Source organism: Amia ocellicauda, chromosome 3, assembly GCF_036373705.1.
Source record: "Amia ocellicauda isolate fAmiCal2 chromosome 3, fAmiCal2.hap1, whole genome shotgun sequence".
Classification (NCBI taxonomy): Eukaryota; Metazoa; Chordata; class Actinopteri; order Amiiformes; family Amiidae; genus Amia; species Amia ocellicauda.
Genome location: NC_089852.1, coordinates 40,631,130 through 40,645,421, shown reverse-complemented (window position 1 = coordinate 40,645,421; position 14,292 = coordinate 40,631,130). Strand labels below are relative to the sequence as shown.

Here is a 14,292-nt window from a genome sequence, read left to right as displayed (position 1 = left end):
AAACCTGCATCTGTGATTTGTCTCTCTTCAGCGCATCGAAGGTGCAGAACGACTTGCTTGATTTGCAGCCGACATTTCAACCATCAATGCATCCTATCTCCACTGCGCTGCCCGCAGCCAATACATGGGGAGGTAAGCATCCTGAATCCAGCAGAAATGTGCTTGTGTACAGGATTGGAAATTGACTGTACCGCAGCTGATTAAGTTTTACTTTTTCGGACATGGTTTTATTCACGTTAAAGTTGGAGAAAATCACTTTATGGCTATTGGCTGATTTACCGGTATGTACTGGTATGAGACCAGAAGACCAGGAAGAGCAATCGGATGATGTGGTTGGCTGAAAGAGATCTGGCTCTCTTGTAAAAAAGAAAAAAAAAGTACAGTATTTGAACTGCAGGAAAGGCTGGTACTGCCAAATTCTCCTTGACACACAATTACGATGATGTTCTTTTAAATTCAGAAATGGAACTTTCTACTTAATTACTTGATTGCAGGTACTTCTAGTATCAGAAGACTGCTTTTTACTGTAAATGTGACACAGTCTCTGGAACAGGTGCTCATAAAGCAACCCTTTCAGTTTTGTTATTTGTTCCTGGTCAGGATTAGATAGTGTTTGGTGTTTTTTTTTTTTTTTTTTTGAATACCTGGAGATGAAGGAATCGCATAATGTAAATATTATGCATTATCAGAAGTGCCGCCATCTGAATGTTTTATACATAATTTGTGGCTACAAGAAAGCAAATATTGATTCAACTTGCATGATTAGATTAACCATGGGCCCTACTTAGCATTGTTCACAAATCCCTAACTGTTTTACATACAGTAAAAGGTACCAATGATAGCCACACGTGTGGGCATTTCCAAGAAACTTTGGTATCTTGTTTTCAAAGCCTTAAGCTCTCTCTCATTACTGTTGAAGCAGGTCGCCATGCACAGGAAAACCTTCAGTAATGAACCTTGTGCAGGGTTGTGACCTATTTAAATTACATTCTCCAGGAAATGTACCAAGGGATGCTTGTGTGTGTGCGTTTGTGTGCGTATTGATGTTTAGGAGATTCTTTGCTTTTAAAGTGATTGTTGCATCGTTATAAGTTTGCTTACTTTTGCTCCACCCATTGAGCTCAGATTGGTTGGGTGCTATTTACAATGTGTTACACAGTTAATAACACATTCAGCATAATTACATTTCTGACCGACTCTATATGGTGAGAGAGAGAATCATTCCAGAGGAGTAATTATTCCTTATTCCTCTGTAGACGAAGGTTTGCGTAGATGGGATGTAGATCATCATGACCATAAGAACCATCATTTTGTTGTTGAAACTACAAAGTACATTTGATCTGTTATAGGACACTTCAGTCATAACTTTTCTGTCATGTCTTGTGGTGTAGTTGCCATTTCACAACATCAGAAAGGCGATGTAATATTAAGAGCTCCTAACTGTCTTCAAATCACTATAGTCATGTATTTTAAGAACTAATTTGTCTGTAAATGTAATTGTTTACATATTTTTGGACACCTGCAATACCAAATACACTGGTTACCAAAAAACAAGCAATAACTTATTTTGGAGGCTAAATTTGTAAAGCATATGTATGCCTTTCCAGATAAAGATTTACAATTCAAATTAATTCTGCTTAATACATTCCACTGATCTAAAAGGTAAGTCTCACTGACAAATATTTGCAAAACAGTCTTTCTGATGGCAGCATTGGGGTCAATAGTAACATTTACTTTCCCCAATGGTTATATGGTATTGTTTTTACAGAACCTAAAACCGCATCTTACCACAGTGTGAATTCAATTGATTCCATCTGTCATTCCACAACGCAACAGTCATATTTCAGGAAAAGTACTCATTTGCCAAAGGTTTTCTCCTCATTAATTTTGCTCAGTGGAACAGCCTCCGTTCAGAGGTGTCTCGCTGTGTCTTGTTTCAAATCCATTTTTGTGCTGATGAGGTGACTTGCCTTTTATTTGAATTTAAAATGAATCTTTGTTGTCCAATAGATGCTCGAGAAGGCCGTGGGTATAGCTGTAATTGATTAACATTTTGAGGAGAGTGTGGCTTACATTTTGAAGTTGCCCCATTTCTCTTCAGTTTCATTTTTTGCTTACTTACTAAATGTATGAATGGAGCAGACGTTTTCCTAAAATCCCTAATAACTATCTACTGTCTGTTCTCTATGCATGCCTCTGTTTAAATGTACACTGTGAGTTATTTTGAGTTTTCTGTTTTGTCTTCTCTGTCGCATCTCTTCCTCTAACATTTCCCTGTTCTCTTTTTGTTTTCTTTCCTTTGCCTGCATAGATCCTTTTACTTCTACTGAAGCTGTCGACGACTCCATTCCAAACTTAAACCCTTTCCTTACAAAACCTGTTGTCGATGCTGTCCATCTACCTGTTGTGTCTTCAGATGCTGTTAGTTTTTCTTCTAGGACACCCACTCATGAAATGTTTGGTGGTAAAATACCTTTTTTCTCTTCTTTATTCTATTCTTCTGCCAGTCTGTTCTCTTCCTGTTTAGTTTTTCACTCTCTAGAATGTTGTCAAAAGTGTTGGACTTGTTATCTCTCGTCTTGTTCCATGCCATAGAGGGATTATATTTATTTCCAAGAAACTCAACCCTAAAGCTCATTTTTAATTGTTTTATTCTCTATGATTGTTAAAGCAGATTGGCAAACCTTCAGTATCAATGAACCTTCTGCAGCGTTGTGACCGACTTACGTTAGATGCTCCTAAAAATGAGGGGTGGGATGTATTTGCATTCTTAAAAACTCAAAGAGACATGTATTTGTATAATTTAAGACATTCTAACGTCAATGCAATGCTTTGTTGGCTTATATTTGTCTCACGGCTGGGAGGAGGTTAAAAATTCTTACAACCTAGTATCCTTACATCACCTTCAGCAGTCTTCAATCTTCCAGTGCTGTCAGCTGGGAAAGGGCATTTCTATTGTTCAGGTCGGTTCGGTTCTGTGGGGTGTCAGGGGACACTTGGATTTGATTGCTGGGTTAAGTGGTTGTTTTAAAAGCCTCTCTAAGAAATGTTTAATCAGGTTTGAGGTGGGATAGTGAACTGCTTCTGCCATCCATGCAGATTTGAGAAGCTAAAAACGAACTTTGAAATCAAACGTTTATTAGATTTTTAACAATATGTGTACCTTCAGTCCTACTTCCTAACCGTAAAGAGAATCAAACACCAGCGCATTAATCTTATCGGCATCTGGTTAAAGAGTTACAATCTGCTTCTTTTAATGTATTTAACTGATGTATTCATATTCTGTGTCTGTTTGCATTTAGAATTTTGTTTTCATTTGTCATGCTTTGTTTTTTTTTCTTCTTAGAGGTTTGTAGTACTGCAAGTAAGAAAATAACTGTTCCTGAATGTGCATATTTTTGATTCTCTAGATCATTTCAATCCCTTTATTGATTCAAGCTCTTCTGTTGCAACCAATTATGAACACACAGTTCGGATAGAGCAGTTTATTACAGGTACTTCAACCATGAACCACTGTGCCTATGTTTTCTGACACCTAGAAAACATAGGCCTCTGAACCCAAACCAGGTTCCCTTGTGGAGCATACGGTACGATGTTTTTGCTCTAGCCTTTCCCCTGGGTGCTGTGAACCTAGTTTGAACTAACCTGTAGTTACCTCTCGATTTGTTTTGTTTGCCTTGTGTAGTTTTTCTGTTTTTGCTTTTTCTTTGTTGATGTGACACCTATGTCCTTGTTGTGCTGTTTATTTCTTAGCTTTTTTCCATGTTGACTTTTGGCGTCATTCTCTAAAACCCTCTCTTCTCTGCTGCTCTTCTTGTTTCTGAATTTTGCCTGTCAGATTCCTTCTGTGGTCCACCGTCTTATCCTAACGCTTCCCTCTTCCACACTGAGCCCTCAGCTGTAGCTGGTCTATTTGGAGGTAGGTAGCTGTCATTGTTCCTCTTCTTCTGTTCAGAGTTCTTTTTCTCTTTTCAAATCCCATCTTCTCATTATAGATAAGGTACAATCTTTCCAGGAAGCTCAAATTAGAGGGGAGGGGGATGATAAGGCTGATTTAAGACGTGATTGGTCAACACTGTGAAAAGGAAAGCAAATGTTTTATTGGCTTGGTGCATATTGTTGCTGCAGGTTGTTCGTTTTTCATCAACGACTGATTGATGTGAATGTCTACTGGCACACCCTTGCTGCCAATGGACATTCCTTGACATTACTTTTAAATCTGCTTTCCCATAAACTACATAATCATGCCCTGGTGCTTTTAATTACATTTTATTATGATTTGTTTATTTTTTTAATCAAAACCTATTACTTCAAACCCTTTTCCATCTGCTTTGGGTTTTATATTACAGAAAGCAGTGCTGTGTATAGTGGTTTTATTTAATGGAAAATGGCTTCACAAAATAATCTTCACAATTATCAGGGGGGAAATCTATAAGTGTAAAGTGTTTCTGGATGAGCTGGAGATCTCAATGGTCCTCTGGAACAAATGCAAATAAGACTTGTATCATTGTGGATACTATGTCTTGACTTTATAGACCTTTTAAACACAACACTGAACACTAAAATAGATTAGATTAGACAGATAATTGGGTTTGCAGTTCAGGTGACTTTGGACTTTTGACTCCCTTGCATGTTACAGTATGGGATGTGCTGCCTTTATTACTTGGTGTTTTGCTTGCTTTGTTTCTACTGTTGGAGATTCCTGAGAGGTGCTGAAAAATGTGACCTTTAAAGGAGAGGAATATTTCGTAATCGGTTGTATGGAATGTGAACGTAAACAAGTAGATTCTGGAATTGTCTGAGCTCTAGGGAACGAATTCGCTGTGGTGATTTAGCTGGAATCACTGTGAACATGATGCATTTTAAGATGTTTAACTGAGAAAAATCTGAGGATTCGGATTTTTATTTCCACTACCTGTCAATGTGAATATTGTACAGAAAATGCCTTAATTTTGATTGCAGAGACAGAATCATATGTTGCATAGCTAATGAGTGAATGCAATCAATGAAAAGGTCTTATTAAAAGTACATGTATTGTATTTAAGTTATAGGAATCTTACTTAATTTGTTAAGGTAACCTGAAAAAGGGAGGAGAGGCAAAATGACTTAGGATTGATAAAAATGGTTACAGAACATTTTCATTTTTATCAATTCCTTAATGACTTCTTGATTTAATAAACTTTTAGGCAAAGAATGGAAACTTCTTTTTAATGTTTTGGGATGAATCCAATCATTAAAGCAGTGATTCATGGTTGGTAAAGCATGTCTCTGTTATAGCATAGTGGTATACTGTTTCCATTTCATAGCTTTATCATTTCCAATTCATAGCTGGAAAACTCCAAGGTAAAATATCTATAGTGTAATTACCTCTCAAGAAGTCTCCTTATATCTGCCAATGTGTGTGTGTATGTAAATGTATTAAAGCCATGCATTTTTAAATGTTGCCATATGCTGGTGGTTTTGGGTGTGGTGGTGGTGGTGTTTATTTATTTATGTATATGTGTATGTATATATAATGTGATTTGTGCCATTGGTGTTGGGGTGCACTATATATGTACTAATATTTTTCAGTGGCGCTAAATTATTGCAAAGAAACAATACAAACTTAATTTAAATGTGCAAATGCAGTAATTGTTTTTTGCATATGGTGTTGCCTGTTTAACAGCTGCTTTACCAAAATGCACAACAATACCAGCAGTCTGTGTGTCCTGACATTGTCGTCCTGTTTTGTAGGGTTCACTGCATCTCCAACTCCTCAACCACAGACCTCAAGAGGCCTTAACGTTGACTTTGACTCTGTGTTTGGCAATAAATCGGCTTCTGCTAATAACCTAGATTCTGCTGGTAAGAGTAGTTTGCTTTTTGCTCTTTTATATTTTCATGGTAAAGTAATCATGTGTTCCCCTTCCTTCAGGTGTTGCTGCCACGAGAAATGCAAGTTCAGTCTATTCTGTGGGGATGAAAGGATTTCTGGGCAAAGATGTTGATTTTATTCATTTTTTTGGCACAGCCCACAAGCAGGCAACAATATAGTTGCATATGGAGTCATCAAAGGGGATACTTAGGAGAGCTAAAAGCCATTATCAGGCCAATGAAAGACAGTTTTATCCTAAATATCTTTCCATGTGCATGTCAAAACCTGGTACATAGATAGTACCATGTTTTCTCAGGTATGGAACTGGCAAGGTTAATTAGTAACTTATTTCTCTGTAGAGTTACCTAGTCTTTCACTCCTTTTTCCTCCATCTACATTTCTGAAACCCAAGTTTTATATTAGACCGTGCACACTATCTGTCATTGCACTGTAATCTGTCAATTATTCTGCAGTGGCATTTTTGCTCCTGTCCTTTACACCCAGGGTTGCCAGTCACTGTGTCTTCATCAAGTGATTTTACAGGATGTTCTCCAGGTGGCGTGCCACTATTCATTATTTATTTATTTTTATTCCCCATAGTATCCACTATATGCTTAATGGACTTTAGCACATCTGCCATGGGATTTCAATGGCAGTATTTCATTAAACGTTTGCCGTTAGCACTGAAGCTTAACTCCACTGTAATGAAACTCCATTTAAGACCTGCAACTGAAATATGTCCTTCGCACTTTTTTTCCTCCTCCTTTACAGCAGTACACTTAGATGCTGTGCTTATAATGATATACTGCTTAGAAGGGTTCTCTGAGGCCTAACTTTACTGAAGGATTTCCCTGCCTCCTGAGAAAGTGACTCAGGGATCCCTGGGCTGTCCTTTCCCAGGCCGCATCTTTCTCACTCTGGCTAATGCTGTGCCCTGACAGCAGACAAAAACTGCAGTATCACTTTTCCTTGAAGTGTAGGCAACATCTTTTTGATTTCTGTAACCGGTCCTTCTAAACCAAGTATATTTACCATTCAGGGCAATTTATCTTTAATTGGAAATGTATTCCATTTTGGAGGGCTATTAAATAATAAAACATGTTAATTAGCATATTAAACTATATGGCCTGAAAAAAATAATTATATTTTACAGGTTGTTAATTAATTATTGTGGATTCTGTTTTTCATTAACAGTTGACATTGCAGGAATAACCTTTGACAGTCTTTTGTGACAGTCTGATGGTAACAGCTATTTCAATATAATGACATCCTTTATAGTTGCTTATGGATCTAAACTTAGTCTAAACCTCTAAACTATGACAGTATTTTAAGTTGTGCAGAAAAAGGATACTGCATTCTTGTCAGTTTGAAGTATTTTCCTCCAAATGGGCAAAATCTTGTTAGGGACTGGATATGTTAAGTTTATACAATGTTGTTTTAATATTACAGGTAAAATTGTACCCCCTGGATAACTTGCTTAATCATGTTTTCTTTTTTTCTCCTCTTCCTTTGGTAAACATTTTTTGGGCCTTGGCTTTGCATGGCATGCATGACTGGGTGAGTTGAGACCTCCAACTATTCTAGCTGCCAGCAGCAGCCTTCATTTTGGTAGATTGTGCCGACTGAATCTTCCCATTAAACATAATTTTCCTTTTTATCCTTTTGTTTCTTCCTCCTCCCCCCATCCCTTTCTCTGCACCCCTTTCTTTAAGATGTTTTAGGTGGCATCCTCAAACCCACAGTGGCTTCTCCCAATCAGGGCCTGCCTCCCACAAAGCAACCAGGAAAACTTGTCTCAGATGATTTGGATTCCTCCCTTGCCAACCTTGTGGGCAGTATGTGTTGCTTCAGTTCATATTTTCATTAAACTACTACTTCAGTGCTAATTGTCTAGACAAAAGTGGGCTGAAGTACTGCCATCCTTTAAAAAAGGATATTGCTGTACTGCTGGCACGGTAGTGTGATTTATGTACGGTATGTAAATACACAAGGAAGTCCGATTATTTCCGCGTTTCTCTCAACAATAGTGTCCTTGAAAAGAAGGGAATCATTCTTGCCACACAAAACTGTCACAGAAACACACAGAAGTATTCATAACCCTTCACATGAGGATTGCAATGGGCAAATACCATGGTATAAGATAACACAAGCCTGTGTTTTGCCTTTAGAAATAAATGGGAGCTTTGTTTCATTTCACTGAACTTTTAAACTTCCATTGAAATCGTATATGGCACTGGAGTACTAGGACTTCGGAAATGGCAGAATAAAACCATGAAAAATGCAGAAATTAGAATTAAAGATAACAAGTGCTTTTAGTACACACTGAATGGCATAAAGAATGATTTATTTTTCAAGGTAAATGCAATCATTTAGTGTGTGGCTGGGCTTTTCCTCTCGGCCAGGAGTCATACAGCAGGTGCATCATGAACCATTGAGTGTTTCTTTTGTTTGTTTTCATTCTGAACTTGATAAATTAAAACTATGCAAGCTGAATGCTATTTCATTCTTACAGTTAAATTTACAATTAACTCTTTTAATTGCTTGTTTTTTCCAGATCTGGGCATTGGGAATGGCACAACAAAAAAGTAAGAGTGGATTCTTATAATGGTACTAACTGTAAATGTGTAATTCAGTACATAATATGGGAAACGGGCAATAGTTATTTATTATACAATAGAAATTATTAACTATTGCCAAACTTTTCATCTTTAAGTGACATTCATTGGAGTCAACCAGGAGAGAAGAAGTTGACAGGTGGAACCAACTGGCAACCAAAGGTTGCCCCGACCACTACATGGAACCCGGCCACTATGGTAAGTACACTGGTCAGATGACTTCATGATTGCTTGTACTATCGAAATGGAAACTAATAGAGAGGTTTTAACTGTAAGCAATCAGTTAAAACTACATTATTTCCCACATAATATACTTTATTTCTTTATACAGGGTGGGTCATTTCTATCTGACACAGAGGTAGACCTTTTTAAGTGGGCATAGACCCCAAAACTTGCATTTCTTTGTTTAATTTAGTTTTATTACAAAAATAATTGTTTGAATGACCCAACATTTTCCCAAGAATCTTATGACATCTTTTGGAAGCTATACAATGCTACTGTATTGGTAGTTTTTTGTTGTTGTTGTTCTTTAAAAGCATGACCTAAGTGTGGTAAGAGTGCTTTCATTCAATGCTGGCCTCTTGAGTCTTTTAAACAATTTGGGGGGTGGGGAGGGCGATTGTGTTTTGGATAAACTGTACAAGACAACAGGGGGGTGTTTTATCTTTGCTCAGCTAATATTATTAATAACTAAAGCGTATGTCCAATGTTTTATCAAAATGATCGCATTATACCTTTTTAATTCAGTTTTCATGTGATAGAGCTACAGTTTAACAGTAGTTTCTAAAATGTTCGTAGACAATCCTAAATGGTTTTTAAATACACAGTGTAGGGGGAACAAAATAAATGTTGACTAGGTAAACTGATTCCTCCTATACAGGATGAGAGAATGGATTAAATAACTTATTTCAAATATTGAATTGTGGGGAAAGGGAAATAATAAAATACTTGTTTCCAGGGCAGTCCTTGGAGAAACTGCTTTTTTAAGTTTGAATGAAAGGACGTATTTCAACATTTATCCACTCGAGATTAGGATTTTGAGAGAGTGCATTCATGGCTCCACCCCCCTTAACAAATCCCTGTTCCTGGGCCCGTCTGTGCTCTTCTGGTCGTCCCACTTTCAGTAGTCCTGCTTTTCAGTGTTCACAACATTGACGTTGGTTCTCCTGTACTACACCCGTCAGCCTTGGTGTTTTAAATGTCGACTAAAATTGTTTTTTATTTGTATTGGTGAAATGACATCTAACCTGATGTTTATTGCATTATGCAATTGTTCTCCTGGGGGAAAAACAGAATGGCATGCATTTCCCACTATACGTAAGTGAATATGTTGACCATTTGCTGCTTCAAAGCTGGCATGCATTGTATTAACCACAAAACTTTTACACATCTGTCACACGCTCTAATCAGTCTGCTAAAGTAATGTCTTTCCTGCTTTAAGAGGGCCACGTGTAAGCTGCTGATCTTGCAGATCGCAGTAATGGCATGGAAGATGGGTCCTCCTCTTTTCTGGTTGTATTTTTTTTCTTCTTCTTAATCCTCAAATGGCAGAGGATTCAGAGTTGGGGGCTTTTTTTTTGCTATGAAGTAATTAGAGTCTTCCATTAGTTTTCACTGGTTTATAAGGTGTGTGTTTGCGTGTGTGCACGTGTGTGAGAGATTTTGTGCAAGAAAGAGTAGTAGAAGATTTTAAAGGAAGACTTTAAATTTCTATGCATGAATACTCACATGCTTCTGAAATGATGTAACATTTTCTTCCTTAATTGTATTTGTCGTTTTGTAATGGGGATACCATTTCAAAACCAAATAAAATGTGTCCAACTTTTACATGACAGCGGCTGCTTATATCCAAGCAGAGTAAGAACATGTGTGTTAAAGAAGTCTATAATTTGAAACTCTGTTTTGTTCTGTTCCTGCAGTCTGAATGACCAGTTTTCTGGAGTAGTAGGGCTGTTTTTGTTTCTTTGTGTATTTCTGTCAATACTACATCCAACAGACATTTGGGAAATGTTCAGAAATAGGTTTCCTATTTGAAGTGAAATAATAGAAATTAATGTAAAACTTAATTATCAGTGACACCCCTGAGTAAATTAGAGTGACTGGGTTACAGCAAATCAAAACCTTTACCTTCCTGTGAAGCGGAGAGTACAAACCTGTACCCTGTCGCATTTTTAGGATTATTATTATTTTTAGTAGTAGAAAGTACCTTCTACCGATAAATACAAATGTACTTGGTTGTAAATGTTCAATTGCAGTTGCTGGGGGGTGAAGGTTTTGATTTGATCTAGGCCTGCGTGTGTTTTCTCACTCTTGCCATTTGGTTCTGTGGGTTCCAGATTGGGCTCTCCAATTAATGTACACTGCCTTACTTTATCCCCATGGAACTGGGTCATTCTGGCCACTGTTGACAGCAGTGCTGAACTTAGATTTTGATTTGATTAAATGTATTGTTGTTATATTATACTATCTAATATTTATTTTAAATGCATCCTCTTGATCCCTTCATACATAAAATAATATAATACAGTACAATATTGATATTTCTCCTGACTCTTCCTGCTGCATTCAGTTTTGAAGCCAGTTGAAACCCCTCCTCTGAGCCCGGGGTCATGTGTGCGTTCATTCCTGTAGCAGGGATGTTTTCCTATCACACAACCCTTGTGAGCACAAGCCTGGGACTTCATTATATTAAAACAAAATCTAATCAAATTAAATGCACTAGTAGTGTTACTAGCCGTAGCTGTTTGATACTAGTGGCCAAACAGATTTCTGTGAACAGTGGAGAGACGGTCAAATAATGTTAAAAAGAAAGGTCTAATCTTATCCCTTTTTACTCTTTTATAACACATTTTTGTTAGCTACTCATTTATTTGTAATGAAGGCAATTCTGCTGCTCACTAACAAAATGAGTTCTAAGGAAGGGCTCTTAAAGTTTAAACAAGTGAGCACTATGTACAGATAAATGCAACCATTCGCTGTGTGCATATAGCCGCTATTTGTTGCAAGCCTTAAGCTGCTGAATTGTTAATGAAAGATTTCCTTCACAAGAGGCTTTCATGTAACTAAATAGTCTATAATAACACGGAAACAAACCTCGAACTGTCAGAACCCCAGGTCCTGTTTTGTAATCAAGCAGCCCTGCAATAAAGAGACCCTCTTTCTCTCATCTCTGGGACTCGGCAGCTGGCCGCGTCTCCCTGCGCTGGAGACATCAATCTCCCTCCACCAGAATTCCTGCACAAGTGCTTTTGGGCAGCCTCTGTGGTTACTGTAAAAAAGACTTGCTTAATGTCTCCCAGATGTGAAATTCGCGTTGCCAAAATGGAAGTAGGCAATGAAACGCATGTGTGAAGTAAAGTGTACTCTTCTTGAGATCTACAAAGGGAACCTTTTTCAGGTTAGCTTGTTCTCTTCAGGCCTTAGAGGGAGCTGGACAGGATGAGAATCGATAATCGCTTATCAACCTTGTACTGTATTTACCTCTTACAAAAATGGAGTGAAGCTTTTTTTTTTTTTTTTAAGGGTGATCAGAATTTTAGCCAAAAATGTGCATATTTGTTTCATTGTATGCAGGGTCATTTACAGTTCAGTAAGTGAAATCAGTGATATTTTCTAACTAATCTAATTCATCTGATTTTGTCATCACAGGCACCTTCTGTGATGGCCTTCCCTGCTACAACGCCAACAGGCATGATGGGATACGGAATGGTGAGTGTTTATAATGACGATTGTTACACATTTTAATTAAAGTTAGTCACTGCTGTGTAAGAACTCGAGTGCAATTACAGCCACTCTTCCGCTAATGCTGTGACGCAAGTCTGCCGGTGTAGGAGGCAGATTTAAAAGCCCCTGAGTGCATTACAATGAGAGGGGAGCTCTTCACTGGACAGCACCCAGTTTAAATGTTACATGCTGGTCTTGGATGCACAATTTGTATTTCAGTTTTTTTTCCCAAAGGTTGCAGACAGTTGGCAATGCATGCATGTATTGGATTTCCTCCACACAGACTCTTATGTAAGTGATTGTCCTTCTGGCTCATCCAGTGCAAGCCCACTCCTCTCCGTGCTACTAGGCTGTGTCGCACTAATTCTTGGAGCCTCTCAGCCTTTCACCGGCACAATGTACTCTGGCTCTCGGGGGGCAGTGATCTGAAACTACCACAGCCTCCTGCCCAGCTGCAAGAGCGCAGGAATTGATTTTAAGCCCCGCCAGCAGGCTGCATTTAGCCAGATCCGTGTGCCTAGTCCTGACGCCTGTCTGACACCCTGTGCCCGGAGTCTTCATGCTGGGTTATGTCATCTCTGGATTTTCCTCTTCTCAGCATTTTGGAATCTAATTGGAGTCGTTCCAGAGCTTATTTAGATGTTCTCATGTTATTGTAATCATGGTAATATTTCTTGTTTTCATTCTTATCCTCGTGGAGAGGGGGAGGGGGATCTTTTAAGCACGTTATTTATCCTACACCACAGACTTCCTGCAGCTTGACCTTGTATTGGGATCAGTATGATAAATGACTGTTTGACTTAAGTAGAACAGCTACAAGAAGCAGTAAAGTCACTGTGCACTGTATGTACCAGGACTGTTACCCCTGGGAAGGACAGACACTGACTATAGAACACATAAATAAAGGAAATCTCTGCTGGCTGGGAAATCTACTAGTTTGGAATGTAACATGTATGTTTACACACTGTTCCTCTTCACGCATGTCTGATAAGGGGCATTTACTTTTCTGTCTTTTAGTTTACAATAGGGGGGAAAAGGGGGCAAGCCAACACAGCTTTGGGATGCTAAGAATAGTTGAGGTTTTTGGAGAGGCATAAATAAAGTCCTTGAGAGGCTTTCAACTTAAGGAATACCGGCAAGCATTCCCTGTCATTATGTAAAATCTTTTGAGCACCAAGTAGTAAATATCTGTGTTTAAACTGGCAGTGCATTGCTTGTGACACTAATGAGTACACCAAAAAAACTGGCTTCCAGAGTGGTGAGCTATGTAGATGTTTAACAGAGGGTTGAATGATTTCCAGGGGTCCTCCAATCCAACAAAACCTAAATGAAGAAAATGTTAAATAGATGAGAAAATGATGGACTTGGAAATCTCATATCCATGTGATTTCTGTGAATAATCTGCTCTTTTAGCACAGCAGTTAACAACTGGAGTCAGTTGAGGACAGAATCTTTCAGCCACTTTTGTGTTTTTCAAGTCAAAACTAAAGTCAAACTTGAAATTCCTATTTAAGCAGCTTTAAAAATAAATAAATTCCTGTTGAAAGTGGCTTCAGCTCCACATTATATTTTGCTGTAGCTGTTCGTGAATCACCTTGCAAACTCTAGAAAGTTGTCTCATTTGCAGTGGAAGGGTTAATATTTTGCTTCTGAAACCAAGATCATCTGGTTTCAAATGTAACTACAGCAGCCAGGATTACGATCATGTATATTTCTGCTTTTTACCAAAACCCTTGTGAATAACCTGGGCAGTTCTCTGAAGTCCTAAATCCAAACGTACCTCTGAAACTGTCTAAATAAGTTCCCATATAGGACTCTGCTGATCATCTGCTCCGCCTACTGCACCAATGATATCATAATAATAAAGACATTCCTGGGGTCGGCCTGGTTCGGTCTCAAGTTATTGAGAGTGGCCAATATTAATTCATACCAAATCTACTCACCTTTGAAAAGCCGTAATGTACCCTTAAAAAAATATCAACTCGAATTAAACCCTGTTAACGATGTGCAGAGGAGATGTGCCACTGTCTGCTTACTACATTGTGTTTACAGATCAAAAAGATTTACATTTTTATACAGCCTACTGCTTGATCCTCACAC

At 38.2% G+C, this 14,292-nt stretch overlaps 1 protein-coding gene across 15 annotated transcripts in view; it reads left to right on the top strand.

Annotated features, from left to right (window-relative positions):
* The window catches only part of picalma (phosphatidylinositol binding clathrin assembly protein a), a 51,216-nt gene that overhangs the window by 30,877 nt on the left and 6,047 nt on the right, over positions 1 to 14,292 (top strand). For 5 of the 15 annotated variants that reach the window (XM_066699453.1, XM_066699451.1, XM_066699458.1 and 2 more), the window contains exons 12-21: positions 32 to 132; positions 2,312 to 2,464; positions 3,411 to 3,494; positions 3,839 to 3,919; positions 5,734 to 5,844; positions 7,576 to 7,689; positions 8,409 to 8,439; positions 8,568 to 8,667; positions 9,763 to 9,786; positions 12,118 to 12,177. In XM_066699453.1, coding sequence (XP_066555550.1) covers positions 32 to 132; positions 2,312 to 2,464; positions 3,411 to 3,494; positions 3,839 to 3,919; positions 5,734 to 5,844; positions 7,576 to 7,689; positions 8,409 to 8,439; positions 8,568 to 8,667; positions 9,763 to 9,786; positions 12,118 to 12,177 — 859 coding nt within the window. The remainder of the gene's footprint in view (positions 1 to 31; positions 133 to 2,311; positions 2,465 to 3,410; positions 3,495 to 3,838; positions 3,920 to 5,733; positions 5,845 to 7,575; positions 7,690 to 8,408; positions 8,440 to 8,567; positions 8,668 to 9,762; positions 9,787 to 12,117; positions 12,178 to 14,292) is intronic. The other 10 variants (XM_066699455.1, XM_066699456.1, XM_066699459.1 and 7 more) reach the window with 10 other exon arrangements.